At 43.1% G+C, this 13,640-nt stretch overlaps 1 protein-coding gene across 7 annotated transcripts in view; it reads left to right on the forward strand.

The window, feature by feature from the left end:
- The window catches only part of MECOM (MDS1 and EVI1 complex locus), a 325,262-nt gene that overhangs the window by 296,141 nt on the left and 15,481 nt on the right, over positions 1-13,640 (forward strand). For 3 of the 7 annotated variants that reach the window (XM_059855809.1, XM_059855810.1, XM_059855814.1), the window contains 3 exons: positions 3,637-4,999; positions 7,107-7,194; positions 10,110-10,136. In XM_059855809.1, the coding sequence (XP_059711792.1) occupies positions 3,637-4,999; positions 7,107-7,194; positions 10,110-10,136 (1,478 nt within the window). The remainder of the gene's footprint in view (positions 1-3,636; positions 5,000-7,106; positions 7,195-10,109; positions 10,137-13,640) is intronic. The other 4 variants (XM_059855811.1, XM_059855813.1, XM_059855815.1 and 1 more) reach the window with 3 other exon arrangements.

Consider the following 13,640-nt stretch of genomic DNA (forward strand, 5'->3'; position numbering starts at 1 on the left):
CAATTTTGGGGGGTTTGTGTTAAACCTGGGGTCTGTAGAGCAGTATAAGCTGCAAGGAGGGGAGCTTCTCTTACAAGTTAGTTTCTTAAAAAGTATGGCAGTGAGATTTAAAGGGTGTAATAAGGTGCAACAGCAGAAATCAAACCCAGCTTCTGTTGCTTTTGTACATGGAAACAATTAAAGTTGATAACCACCCCCCATCTACCAAAGTTTAAGTCATGTGGTGAAAAGGAGGTAGATCTTATAACACGAATTTATCTGAGGAGTCCTTGGGAATATCCATGGAGGTGTCACAGTCAGTTTAGACACTGAGTGTCCTCTGGAGTCCCTGTGGCAAAGGGTGTGCCTGTCACTGATGCTGTGACACACCCGGGCTTCAGGTGACAGTCCCCAAGAGGAACAGTACTCCAGGGAGCAAGGGCTGCCACCTGGGCACAAAATTTCTTTGCCAGCCCTAAAAATTTAATAGAATGCCTGTTGAATGCAAGAGGCACCTTGAGCAAGCAGCACCTCATTAAGTAGTTTTAAATAACTTCAGTGCTCCAGAAGGTAAATTGTTGGTACAGCTGTTAATTGTTTGCTGAGATTATAATAATAAATATTTATGTATGTTAATGGTATTTTCATTATTGATTTAATTTAGTTTAAAAACGGAGATAAAATGCATTTAGTCAAATTATTAATTTGCATCTCTCTTAATAGCCTGTAAGTATATCTTAAAATTTTAAGTGCATACTTTTGCTTTTCTCCAGAGTAGAAAGAATATTTCTTGATTCTGTTGACTTTGCAATATATTAATGGAGAACAATAGTTTGATAATGTACCACTGTTCTTTAAGGGAGAACTTTCCAGATTTTAGGAAGACCTATCTGTGCCAATACCCCTCTTTTCTCAGTCCTTTGCCACTCTAGCCTACCTGATCAAAGCCTTATCTTTAATAAAGCCATGTGAACAAGAAGCCGGACCTCAATGCAACCTGGCAGAGGATCAAAAGTTCATAAAACATTATTTCTTTTTAATTCTACAATAGCCTATCATTAGAAATGCATGCATTTGAGATATTTCTTTTTCTGGAAAAATGCATACGGTCTATCCTGCTTTAGACATGGGAGAGGAGGAAATTCATAATATCCAGCTTGTGTGACCTATGGATGCAGCACTCGAGTCACAATTTGGGTCAGTTTTATTTCAGTTTCTGGGATCAACGTGGTGGGAGCTGGGGGAAATTACTGTGTAAAGCCTCAACAGTGAAGGTAAGGGGCCTGATTCTGTACCCTGGAGCGTGGAACAGAAATTTTATGCCTGCAATTACGTTAAAAATAGAAGAAAATTGCAGAAAAAATCGGAGCAAAAATGAATGATAAATAATTCTATATTAAATAAAAATCCATCTATGTTAAATAGGCAAATAAATTATTTTTAAAGGGACAAAAACTACTTAAGAGAAAACCAAGCATTTTCAAGAAACTAGAATAATCTTTTCTCATCTTTCTTGTCTCACTTCTTTCTCTTCCATTTTTTTTCCCTGTCTATTTTTCGCTCGATTTTTGATTTTCTCTCTCTTCTTTCTTGCCTTTCCTTGTGAATGAAGATTTCCAGCAGGAACAGTAACTGATACACAGAAACAAACCTCCTTCCTGAATTACCACACTGCGAATTTCCTGTGTTTGGGTCCGATCCTGCACCGTTTACCCCACGAATTGTCCCGGGGATGTCAGTGTGGGATGAGAACAGGGGAAAAACGGGTGCATGGGGCAGGATCAGGCCCGGGAACAATAGCAGCATTGTTGGTGAGATATGGAGCAGGCTGCTGAAGAGGTAAACAGTTAGGAGATGACAACAAGTGGTGGAGTTTCTCAAGGGCAGGGATTTGGAGGAGCAGGAAGGTTAGCGCGGGCCCCGGTGCGAGTGGAAGTTAGAGGACGTGATTGCAGTTCATGGGAACCAAGAGTGCAGGATGGGATACATTCAATTCAGTTTCCTCTGCAGGCTTAAAATAGAGCCATTGTAAATTATGTCAGACTGTCTCGAGTCATGAAAATGATTGTTAAAAAGGCCTCGGAATACACAATGCGTATTGTTGTGCGGCTTTGATGTGTGAAAGATGAGAGTTTATGATATCCCAGAAATTAAATAAAAAAATAAAGTGGCCACATGCTTCTTCCTGGCTGGGAAAAAAAATAAAAGAAAAAAATAAAAAGGATTTATTGTAGGGGGATAGCAGCAGTTGCTGATAGTGGTGCTGCCTTGTTTTCAAACAAGTCTGGAGTTGACACTCTTAGAAGCAAGGTAGTGCAGAGGTACAGACAAATTTTGGCATAATGAAAAGTACAAGGCACAGCACAGCCTTGAGGCTTGCCTGATGCTCCTACTCATCCAAAAGATGCCAAGAAGGGACATAAAAACTCATTGGGGAACTAAGCACTGCCCTCTTCCAAACCCCACTTCTACTTACAGACTCTTAATTTGGTTGCTGCCCCAATTTGCTCCCTAAGGTTTGTAGCAGCCTGAAAACCAGGAGACTGCAAAATGCTGTTTGCCTCAGTGATGTGATTGACTCTGCAGTGTCCCACTCTGCACCACTGGGACCACTTCCAGCCTCCTGCCACTGTGCAAGGTTGCTGGAAGCTGAGCTCCAATGTGCAGAGTGTCACAGGCTAGATCAGGCCTGACCTCAAGGCAGATCTGCTCCCCCATGTGCTCCCAGGCTTTCTCCCAAATGCTGCATTTGTGAGCCTGAAATCATTCTCATCCCAGAGGTGTTTGAAAGGAAATTCATCAGGCTTTTACTGAGTATCAGACATGCAAATAAAGAGAGTTTCATTCTTAAAGGAAATTGTTGTTGAAATATGGTCTGTCTTGTCATGTGCAAGAGGCAAATAAGCAATATTCAGACTAGGAAAATTAAGATGTGGAATTTAGAGTTATAGGCACCTGTGAGCACTGTATGCATTGCATGAATAGAAATGCATTGGACAAATGAGAGTACTGAGGTTTTCCAGGTTCCAGCCTGGACTTCCATGAGATTAAATTTTTCATTGTAAGTAAAAAAAAAATTTTTGTTACATATATGCTTGGAAATAGGAAATACCTGGTTGTCTGCTCCTTCACCTCTGTCCTATTCTTGCAGAGTGAAAGCTCTGTGAGGCAGCTTCATCTCTGTCTGGTCCTGCAAATATTTATTTTAATGATTCATTTCCACATGGGAATAGTGACATAAATGGATGCCATTTGAAGACACCTGTGCTCTCACACAGGAGCACCGTGGGTTCATGCGGGGTCACAGCATGGGGTCATGGCTCGCGGGGGGCTCTGGGGGCTAATGCAACATGGAATAATGGTACTGAATGTGCAGCACTGTGCAGTGCAAAGAGAAAATGAGGACAGTGTGTCTTTTAGCGATTCCAGACCTTTTGTGCTTGGTTGGAGTGGGTTTTGGTGCTGTCTTCTGACATTTGTCTGCTTGGATGCCTTTGGACAGTACAGTTTCTTTTATATGTTTGTGCACCTAGACCTCTCCCTGTGGCTTCCTCATTGACATTTGATGGGTAAAAAATGGTATTATTTGCACAACTTTGAGGGTGGGGGCAATTACCACAAAGCCTGAGATGTGTTGTTGTTGTTGTTTACATACAGGTGAGGTCTGCCATAAATCCTATACTCAGTTTTCAAACCTTTGTCGTCATAAGCGCATGCATGCTGATTGCAGAACCCAAATCAAGTGCAAAGACTGTGGACAAATGTTCAGCACTACGTCTTCCTTAAATAAACACAGGAGATTTTGTGAGGGCAAGAACCATTTTGCAGCAGGAGGATTTTTTGGCCAAGGCATTTCTCTTCCTGGAACCCCAGCTATGGATAAAACGTCCATGGTTAATATGAATCATGCAAATCCGGGCCTTGCTGACTATTTTGGAGCCAATAGGCATCCTGCTGGTCTTACCTTTCCAACAGCTCCTGGATTTTCTTTTAGCTTCCCCGGTCTGTTTCCTTCAGGCTTGTACCACAGGCCACCTTTGCTACCTACTAGTTCTCCTGTTAAAGGACTTCCGAGCGCAGATCAGACAAACAAAAGCCAAAGTCCCCTCATGACAAATCCTCAGATACTGCCAGCCACCCAGGATATTTTGAAGGCACTAAATAAACAACCATCAGTAGGGGAGAATAAGCCAGTGGAGCTTCAACCAGAAGGGTCCTCTGAAGAGAGGCCACATGAGAAACTCAGTGACCAGTCAGAGAGTAGTGACCTTGACCTTGACGATGTCAGTACCCCCAGTGGCAGTGACCTGGAAACCACCTCGGGCTCTGATCTGGAAAGTGACATTGAAAGTGAGAAAGAGAAATTTAAAGAAAATGGTAAAATGTTCAAAGACAAAGTAAGCTCTCTGCAGAGCCTGGCGTCAATAAATAATAAGAAAGACCACAGCAATCATTCCATTTTCTCACCATCCTTAGAGGAGCAGACTGCGGTGTCAGGAGCGGTGAATGATTCTATAAAGGCTATTGCTTCTATTGCTGAAAAGTACTTTGGTTCAACAGGACTTGTGGGGCTGCAAGACAAAAAAGTCGGAGCCTTACCTTACCCTTCCATGTTTCCCCTCCCGTTTTTTCCAGCATTCTCTCAATCAATGTATCCATTTCCTGATAGAGACTTGAGACCGTTACCCCTGAAAGTGGAGCCCCAATCACCCAGTGAAATTAAGAAGATCCCAAAGGGAAGCTCTGAGTCTCCCTTTGACCTCACCATAAAACGTAAGGAGGAGAAGCCACTCACTCCCATCCCCTCAAAGCCAGCAGCCCCCTCTGCATCCAGCCAGGACCAGCCTCTGGATCTCAGCATGGGCAGCCGAAGCCGAGCCAGCAGCACAAGGCAGGCTGAGCCTCGGAAAAACCACGTCTTTGGAGAGAAGAAAGGAGGAGACCTCGAGCAGAGGAAAGCTTCAGAGTCCTCTTTGCAGCACGCCAGGCCCACCCCGTTCTTTATGGATCCCATTTACAGGTAAAGGACTCCCTGCTGCCTTTCAGCATCCTTCGGTGCAGGCAGCCAGCTCTGCCAGGGCTGCCACCCTGTCCCCCTCCCAGTGTCCCTGGAGGTGCCATTGCACTGCCAGGGCATGGGGGGCCCGGCCACATGCTGACCTGTACATCCCTCCTCCCATCCCAGCTTCTCCAAGTGAGCCACAGGACTGGCAATGCTGCGATTAGCAAGCCCTCGTTGCCATGAATCATTTATTTAACCTGCATAGCTCTTCATGCAGAGGTTGAATATATTCTCTGAGTTGGCATCAGAATTGAGTGTTTGTTTGTTTGATCTGTATTTGATGTCACTGGTTTGCCTGAAGTTCATTTTCTTCCAAAACTCTGCCTCCTCTGGCTTCCCCTGGAGATGACAGTAACCCTTGTACTCCACTTTGCCAGCTCCTCTTGAGTTCAAGAGGAGTTTCTCACAAGTACAACAAGAAACACTTTGTCCCTAAGATGTGTTAAAGTAAGGAAATTGAGAATGACTTCTGCCCTTTTTTACCATTATTTGAGTACTGGTTTGATTCCTTTGGGCATTTCATTCATAGAAATGAAGGCACAGCATCCCTGTGTGTACAAAGCCTCACCGGTGGGCTCTTCAGTCATAGAATCATCACAGAAAAGCTTGGGTTGGAAGGGGCCTTAAAGCTCATCTCATCCCAACCCCCTGCCACGGGCAGGGACACCTTCCACTCCACCAGGCTGTGCAGATCCCCATCCATGGTCTGCCTTGTGAAATCAGTGGGAGCATTGTTGGCTTCGAAAGGTGCACGCTGTCAGTGAGCTGACATTTTAAAAACCAGTGCTAAAATCCAGACCTTCTGTGATTTCCCAGCAGAATTGAGGTGGATCCCACTGGGATGTGAATTTCACCTGCATCCTGTGTGTGTCAGCCCCCCTTTGCCCTTTCTGCACTTATATCTCTGACAAGTCAAAGTCATGCATCTAAATTAGTTTAGAGAAATATTAGCCATAAAAATATTTGTCTATAATATAAATGACTGATTTTACAGCCTCTTGTTATAAAAAAAGGATACTGCCATGTAAATTATGCTAATTTATTACTTTACTTGAAAAAGAAATGCTGTGGGCAAAGTTTTTGGAGAGTGCTGGTGCATAAGACAAGAAGTCTGCATTATGAAGAAACAGGATATGATGCTATTTAGTGAGATGGTTTTATTCATGCCAGATTGATATCTGTGTTAGACCATAAGTTTTCTTTGCATCATATTCACTTAAAATGCCTGAAGCAGCGGAAATAATCATCTGTGCTTTATGGCCTTGCATTACCACCTAATTAAATTGCATTGCAAACTCCCCTGCCCAGGGCAGAGGGGCTGGAACAAGATGATCTTTAGGGTCCTTTCCAACCCAAGCCATTCTGTGAGCCTACATTTCCATGTTTTTAATGAAATCTGTACAAATTCTGGCAGTTACTACTGAGCCTTCCTTTGCCACGAGTTACCTCTACACATGGACAACACGATTCATCCATGAAACCATGCACATCAGTAACAGAAAAAGCAAAATCCTCAAATTTCCACACTGTCTCTGAATTGTCCACTCTGGGTTTTGCTGCCACGAGTGAATTGCAGGATTTGCTGGCAAAAGATTCTGTGTGTTCCTACAAGCCCACCTTTCTTGCTCTGCCTGACCTTGGCTGTGCACAGGGGAGGTTTCCAGGGTGGTGGCTGTGATGTTTGGACAGATGGCAAGGGACCCATTGCTCAAGGGACCCCTGAATTCCTCTCCTCTTAGTGCTGAGGTGTTCAGTTGCCTAATTTCTTTGTAAAAGTGCTTGGTAGTTAGTCACTGGTTCCTATTATAATGGTTATCAACCTTTTGAAATGGGATTATTCCCTAATTAAATGGTATAATCTACTTTAAAGGTGATTCCCAGCTCCACCCTGGCAGCAATGAGCTGTGTGGGAATCAAGACTTGAGCTCCTCCCTTATCTTTTTCTGTTATCTCCTAGAAACAAATTGCTTGATGTGTAATTGCCTGTTTTAAACCTAAGTAGCTGTATGATTATTAATATCTGAGACTGATTCATCACAAGCAAATCTAATTTTAACATTTACAGAGTAGAAAAAAGAAAGCTAACTGACCCACTGGAAGCTTTAAAAGAGAAGTACTTGAGACCTTCCCCGGGATTCTTGTTTCATCCACAAGTAAGTATTTTGGGAATTTTGATGTTGTAAACAAGCCTGTTGATGCTTCAAAGCAGGTGCAGAGAAATGAATGCAGTCTTAGTCATTTTTGGATTTCCTAAAACACACAGTTTTTGCTGGACCATTGTGGTGGAAAAGCGTAAGCATTGTTCTGAGCTTCTTGATGTTTTGCAGATGAAACAACATGTTTTGATTGTAGAGGAAGCTAGATTTGAACTGAGTGTGTCTTTTAGAGCCATTTTCCTCCAAAACCACAACGTAGCTACCAACATTTGCAGCCACTTGTGTCTTCAGCACTCTCCTGTGCTCTGAGCAAGGAGAGTCAGTATTGACTATGAGGAGTCAATGCAGATTCACAGTAAGGCCAGAAAAGCTGAACATCCCACTTTAAAAGTGATTTGGTTTTGTTTAAGGACTCTCATAAAAGAGAGAAAAGTTTCCACCTGTTGTTCCCAAGCCTCATAGTGCAAATGGTTTCTTTGGTAGCTGGTGTGAGCTGCAATGTGTGCAGTGTTTGTAGGATCCCTGCTCCTCCAGTCCTGAAGAGAGACTTTATGAGGGCTGCTCACTTGTTCACAGGCCACAATCCTGAATGAAAAACATTTAGGATGGTGTCCCAAAACAGTTTAACTGCTGTGATGTGTACGTGGCATAGGAAGAGGATCTGTGTGCAAACTGTACGTTGCTTTTCTCCACCAGCACTGCATCCTCATTTTGTCCTCCTCCTCCTTGCTCAAGGAGGTTTTGGTAAAAATCTCAGTTAAATCTTATACCTGAAATAAACTCCTCTATGGTATTTACAGATTTGAACTCCTTGCTGACTGTGGGCTGTTTCATCTTAGTAATGACACCCTCTTCACATCCTGTATTTTAGGCACATGACCATGAGCTGCTGTCTCTGGTTCAGGTTCCTCTGAATTCCTGGGCAAAAGAGCCCAATTACCAGTTGGGTTTTTTTCCTAATGAAGTCCTAAGTTATTTTGTCCTAACTTACATAGAATATGTTCTGAAAAATGGTATTTCTGCAGAACTGGGAAGAGCAGCTGACAGCATGTATGGTTGCAGATGCACAACACCCCTTTCCAATTTCAATGTCTGAACAAAGTGTTGGATTGTGTATGAAAGTATTTAGTAGTATTTACATGCCATGAGTATTTATGGCATTGTGTAAGTATTTATAAGCATTAAATAAGAATTTAAGATGTATTAAAATCACTGAGAATTTATGTGCAAGGTTTAATAGCAGCTTAACACCTCCTGCTGAGTTACCTTAAATAAGGTAAATCTGCCCCAGTTGGCAAAAAAAGTGAAAATTCCCCTTTCGTAGCAGATAGTGCTAATGCACAAATACACAAAGGACCTCAATCTGCTTTTTGTCCCTGCTGTGAAGCAGACTGGTTCCTCCCCATCAAGGCAATGATTCTGTTAGAGCAGCTAAGCAGCTGTAAATTATGAGAAAATTATTTAAATGAGGGCGTTTTAGATACTGCATCGATTAAAAAAGCAAGATTATTTTTCTTAGTGCTCTCTAGCTGTTCAGAAGCTGTGACTCAGAGTGGATCAGTGATTTGGGGGTTCTGAAGGTGTTGCTGCAGGTTGGACTGCTGCCAGTGGTAGGTGGGGTGGTCAGTGGGTGGGAAAGGGGCTGCTGAGGTAAAATTCACTGTTTGGAGTTTGGCTGTGTGGTTATTGAGTTGGAAAGGAGTTGTATATTCTTTTATGTATTCTTTTATGGAGTTGTATATTCTTTTACGTATTCTTTCATGTAGTTGGATAATCTTTTGTGTGACTGAGTTACCTGGGGAACTGGGGGTCAGGTGAGGATGTGTGGGTGAAATGGAGACATGGGGCATTTCCCTGTTAAAGGGAATGATGTCAGGCTTCCACCCTCCCTGTTTTGTCCCAGGGAGTTGTTGGATCTCTTGTTGGTGCCCGAGGAAAGTCCCAGTGCCGTCACCAAGGCTGTCAGTGTGAGGAGGAGGTGTCAGGTGCCACCTCCCCATGGCAGGGCCAGCCCAGGTGGGGCAGAGCCAGCCCCCAGGGGCAGGAGGGAGGGCTGGCTCTGCAGAACCCCCTCCTCCACATTTCTCACTGTGCAACAGAACACAAAGCCCATGGCAAAGCCTGGCCTTGGTTTTATCACTTTCCTGAGTGAGAGGGATGGTGTCTGTGACTTGGTGTGAGCTGGATAGATGCAGAGGTCAGGAGTGTAACGGGCACTAAGGAACATTGCAAAAGAAAACCAAACCACCAGCACATGTCCTGTCAAAAAAGTGAATGTCAAAATGCTTTCTTGCAAACTTTAATAGAACAGAAAGGAGCCTTCTGTTTGCAAAGGCAGAATCTGGCTTGGTATTTATGGAGGGCTGGGGAGCGGCTTCCAGAAAAGCTGTTTTTCCTTTATAGTCCTGTTCACCCCTGTAAAAGTACAGGTGGGGAGTGCTCCACGAGTTTTCATTTTCTGCTGGCAGGATTTAAAATATTTACAAACTTATTGTTCATGTCCTAAAAGCTTGTGGTTTTGCTGTTGAATTTATTCCCGAAAATTGCCATCTCAGGGACCAAGAATTTATTGTTTCTTAACTGGGTAATATGACAGCAAACAGATGGATCTTTCAAATAGGTTTCTGAAATAGAACTTAGACATAAACCCTGAAGTCTGTATCCTGTCCCTGGCTGGGCAAAATTCCTCCCTGTGCCCAAGAGCTATGAAAATTAGATAATCTAATGGCATTCCACAATTATTTGCCATTACAAGGATTGTAATTTTTAGGAAGAGAACACCCCTGTCCAATAAATCATTCATAAAAACTTTTTAATTAGTATCTTTAAATAAAATCTTAATAAGTACATTGATTGCAATAAGGATTCCAAAGCAGGAATAATGTGTTGTTTTTTTTCAATTTTGCTCCCAGTTCCAATTGCCTGATCAAAGAATTTGGGTAAGTTCATTGCTTATATTTTTAATTTAATCACTGTGAAATAAATTGCATAAGAAAAATATAATATGAAAGATAACTTACCTCTCATTTATGGAGCATGCCACTCTTTCCTACAGGGTCATACAGCTGAGCAGATAAATATGCTCTTATGAAAAATTGGCTTTATTTTTATATACCTGATCCTGCTGGTTTTGTTTGGTGAAGGCAATGGGAGCTTTACCTGAGTGAGGGTTGCAGAATGCAGTCTTTTGTTTATATGTGACTGTAATTGTTCCAAGCCGTTTTCCTTCAGATATTGCAGTGAAATTTTCAGGCTGAAATCTTGTTAGATAGCAATAGTTAATAAATATTTAATCTGTATTAAAATACAGAGTCTCAGAGGATTTTATGTTTTTCTCTCGCTTGACTTAGGTGGGAGTTAGTCACTTTAATAGTCACTTTAATAGCTTTGAAATTTTGAGCCTAATTGCTCATTGCAGTGCTTGAAGCAGGAATAATTTATTTGCTGTGTTTAGGTCAAATTTGTCCTCTGTGTACACTTACATCATCCTCCTTACATGAACAAGAATTGTGCTTTAAATGCACTATGGGATAAATTTGGACTTTCTCTTCTATTTTTACAAAACCTTGTTTTTAATACATCTAAATAGTTCATGAGAAGGAAAAAATAAAAAAAAAAAGAACCACAGCAACTGCTTTTGCAGATGCAAGTCCAGAAACGCCGTGTTCTGATCTGGCACTGCTGGCTCCTCAGCTGCAGCGCTGAACCCATAAATGCTTGTCCCAGATTTTCCCAGCCTTTGGGCTTTGGAGGGGAGAGCTGGAGCCAGGAGGCAGGGCTGGGGTCCTGACTCACTGCTGCTCCTGGCTCTCGCTGCCACCTGGACTGGTTTCACCAGGCACAGCCAGAACGCTGCAGAGACCTTCCAGAGCTCCTCTGCTTGTGTGTCCCTGCTGCAGGAGGTGCTGCCCCTGGGCTCTGAGCCTGCCCTCTGCTCCGTGCCCTCCTTGGCACACCTCTAGAGCAGGGCTGGACCTTTGCTCTGTGGGAGTTTAATCCCACTTTCTTCTGGGAAGTGCTGTCTTAAGCAGCTGCAGAGATGCTCTAAAGGAGCTGAGCAGGCACCAAAGGACTCCTGAGAGCACCCAGAGGTGCTGCAGGAGCTCAGCAAGCAGGAGGTGCGATTAGATGCCAGACTTGGAGAGCACAGAAGGTGGTTCCCAAATATTTTCTTTGGGAAATTCGTTGTAGGACATGAAGGGACCGTAGTAGGATTTGTGATTTGGCCCAGGCACGCTTAATCCTCTGCTCTGAGAAAAGTGGGCTCTGCTTCAGCAGGTTTGGGAAGTGGAAAAACCCAGTGCAGTCTGTTTCTTCTGTCTGATTTCCTTGACTTTGGCTTAGCCCTCAAATTTCCATCATTCTGCTCCTTTTGTGAGTGTATGTCTCCTGGCTGTGCTCACGCTTTGGGGAGCTCCAGCAGAAATAGGTGTTTAAAACATGAAGTGGCTGAGCAGGATGCTGATTCATGGATAAATCTCCATCTTGAGAGATTTGGTTATGTCACACAAGCCTTTCCATCTCAATTCCCAGTTGCATGTGACACATATATCAAAATTATTTGAGATTGGTTTTTCATTGTTTGGCAGGAGCCCTATGGTGCAAATCAATGGACATTTGTTTTGAATGGATCAGGATTGATTTGATCTATTTATGCCATTTTGGTCCCATCAGGAGAAGGTTGCTCTAAGGAGGGTCTGTAATTTTAGGCAGACGATATTTGCTTTAGGAAGAACCATTGTAAATAATTAAAACAATTTTACAAATAAATAGAAAGGAATTTGGTGAGTGCCTTAACAAAGCTTTTGTTTTACTGGGCTTAGTTTTAGGGCATGATCCATTCTGTTAACTGAGCTTAGTCCCCACCAACTGGATTCATACAAATCCAATTATTCTGGAGGCATACTGCAGATCAGAAGGGAGTTCCTTGCTACTGCTTCATAAAGTTCAGCCACATGTGATAGGTCTCTTGAACGTGAATATAACTCAGCCAAGTTCCAGGGCTGGCTGTCCAAATGCACTCAGTTTCAAGACAACACGATTCACAAATTGCAGATTTTGGAGGCAACATTATAACTTCAGCTGGGGGAGGGAGAAATGCTGAGCTTTGGCAGTTGGATTTTGAAGAGTTCCCCAAATAACAGTAGTAAAAATAGAAAGCAAACACTTGACCAGTTTTTTTTTCCCATGAGGTCTGGCCATAAAGTCAGTTGTTTTTGTGATAGTAGCAATGAAGCAGTCACGTTTGTCAAACAGGAGGTCATGTAATTCATGGCATTGTCTGCGAGATTATTTCATATCATCAGGTTATTCTTAAAAAGCAACAGCAAACCTTCACTTTATTTATGCCACTTTTTCTTGGGTTGGTTAATAAATTTTAAGACAAATGTTCAAGGCCCCTGCTGATGATATCTTGCCTGCTGAAATGTTTATAAATACTTGTTTTAGCCGATTATGGTAATGTCTGCATTTTTGAGTCGGAGCTGGGGAATTGTGACTGCACATTAGTTTGCGTCAGTCGGAGGTTAATAGCCTCTCAGGGAGGTGGGGGAAAGCTGCTTCCTTTTCCAGACATCTGGACACAGATAGAATCAACAACTCTTACATTTGTAAATCAAAAGTTTCTGTTCTATATAAAACACTGTCATTCACTGATGGCAGATTAGGAGCGCACGTGACCTGTCCATAAGGCAATAGCTGTATGTAAAATACGTAATAGGATCTTCTCCCTCTCCTGCCTCCTCAGAGAGCTTTCTCCATGGGCATGGCAATCCCACTAATCCAATCCTTGGGGTCAAGCAGTGCTTCCCCCCCACCGTGCCCCATTCAGAGATCACCACAGCCCTTGGGTGTTGGGTTGGAGTGCAGAAGCCCCTGAAAGCACAGCTGGTGGCTTTAGCCACACACCTGCCTCTCTGGTGGTCCCAGGGACCATCCCTGGAGAGGAGAGGTGACCATGAGCACCCACCCAAGCCCCAGGACAGGCACTCTGACCAACACCCCTCTGCAGGAGTTGGGTGGATTGAGTAGCATCTCCATGGCCAACACAACTCCTGTGGAGGCAGGTCTTGCTTTGCCATCAGTACTAACAGTGTGTAAAAGGCAGAGCAGCTACATCTGTTGTGTTTCAGCTGGAAGAGGGAGTTTCATTGTGGAAGAAAGAAAGTCATGTCCTGGGTTAGCATATAGTCATTAAAAAAAGAGGGGGGAAAGAGGGAAAGAACAAAATAATGATTTTTTTACAGTCATTGGACCAGTGGGTCCACCTTGGGGTGTCACTGTGGCATATGTCTGTAAATGCCATAGGAAGAAGGGTGAGCAGGAAGAGAGTTTGTGACTGTTCACTGCAAGTTCCAAATCCAGAACTGACTATGAAGATTCTGTGGAAGATTCAGAGAAAGCTGAATCACCAGGATTAAAACAGCCATAGAAGTCAATGTCAA

This window comes from Haemorhous mexicanus, chromosome 10 (assembly GCF_027477595.1).
Source record: "Haemorhous mexicanus isolate bHaeMex1 chromosome 10, bHaeMex1.pri, whole genome shotgun sequence".
Taxonomy (NCBI): domain Eukaryota; kingdom Metazoa; phylum Chordata; class Aves; order Passeriformes; family Fringillidae; genus Haemorhous; species Haemorhous mexicanus.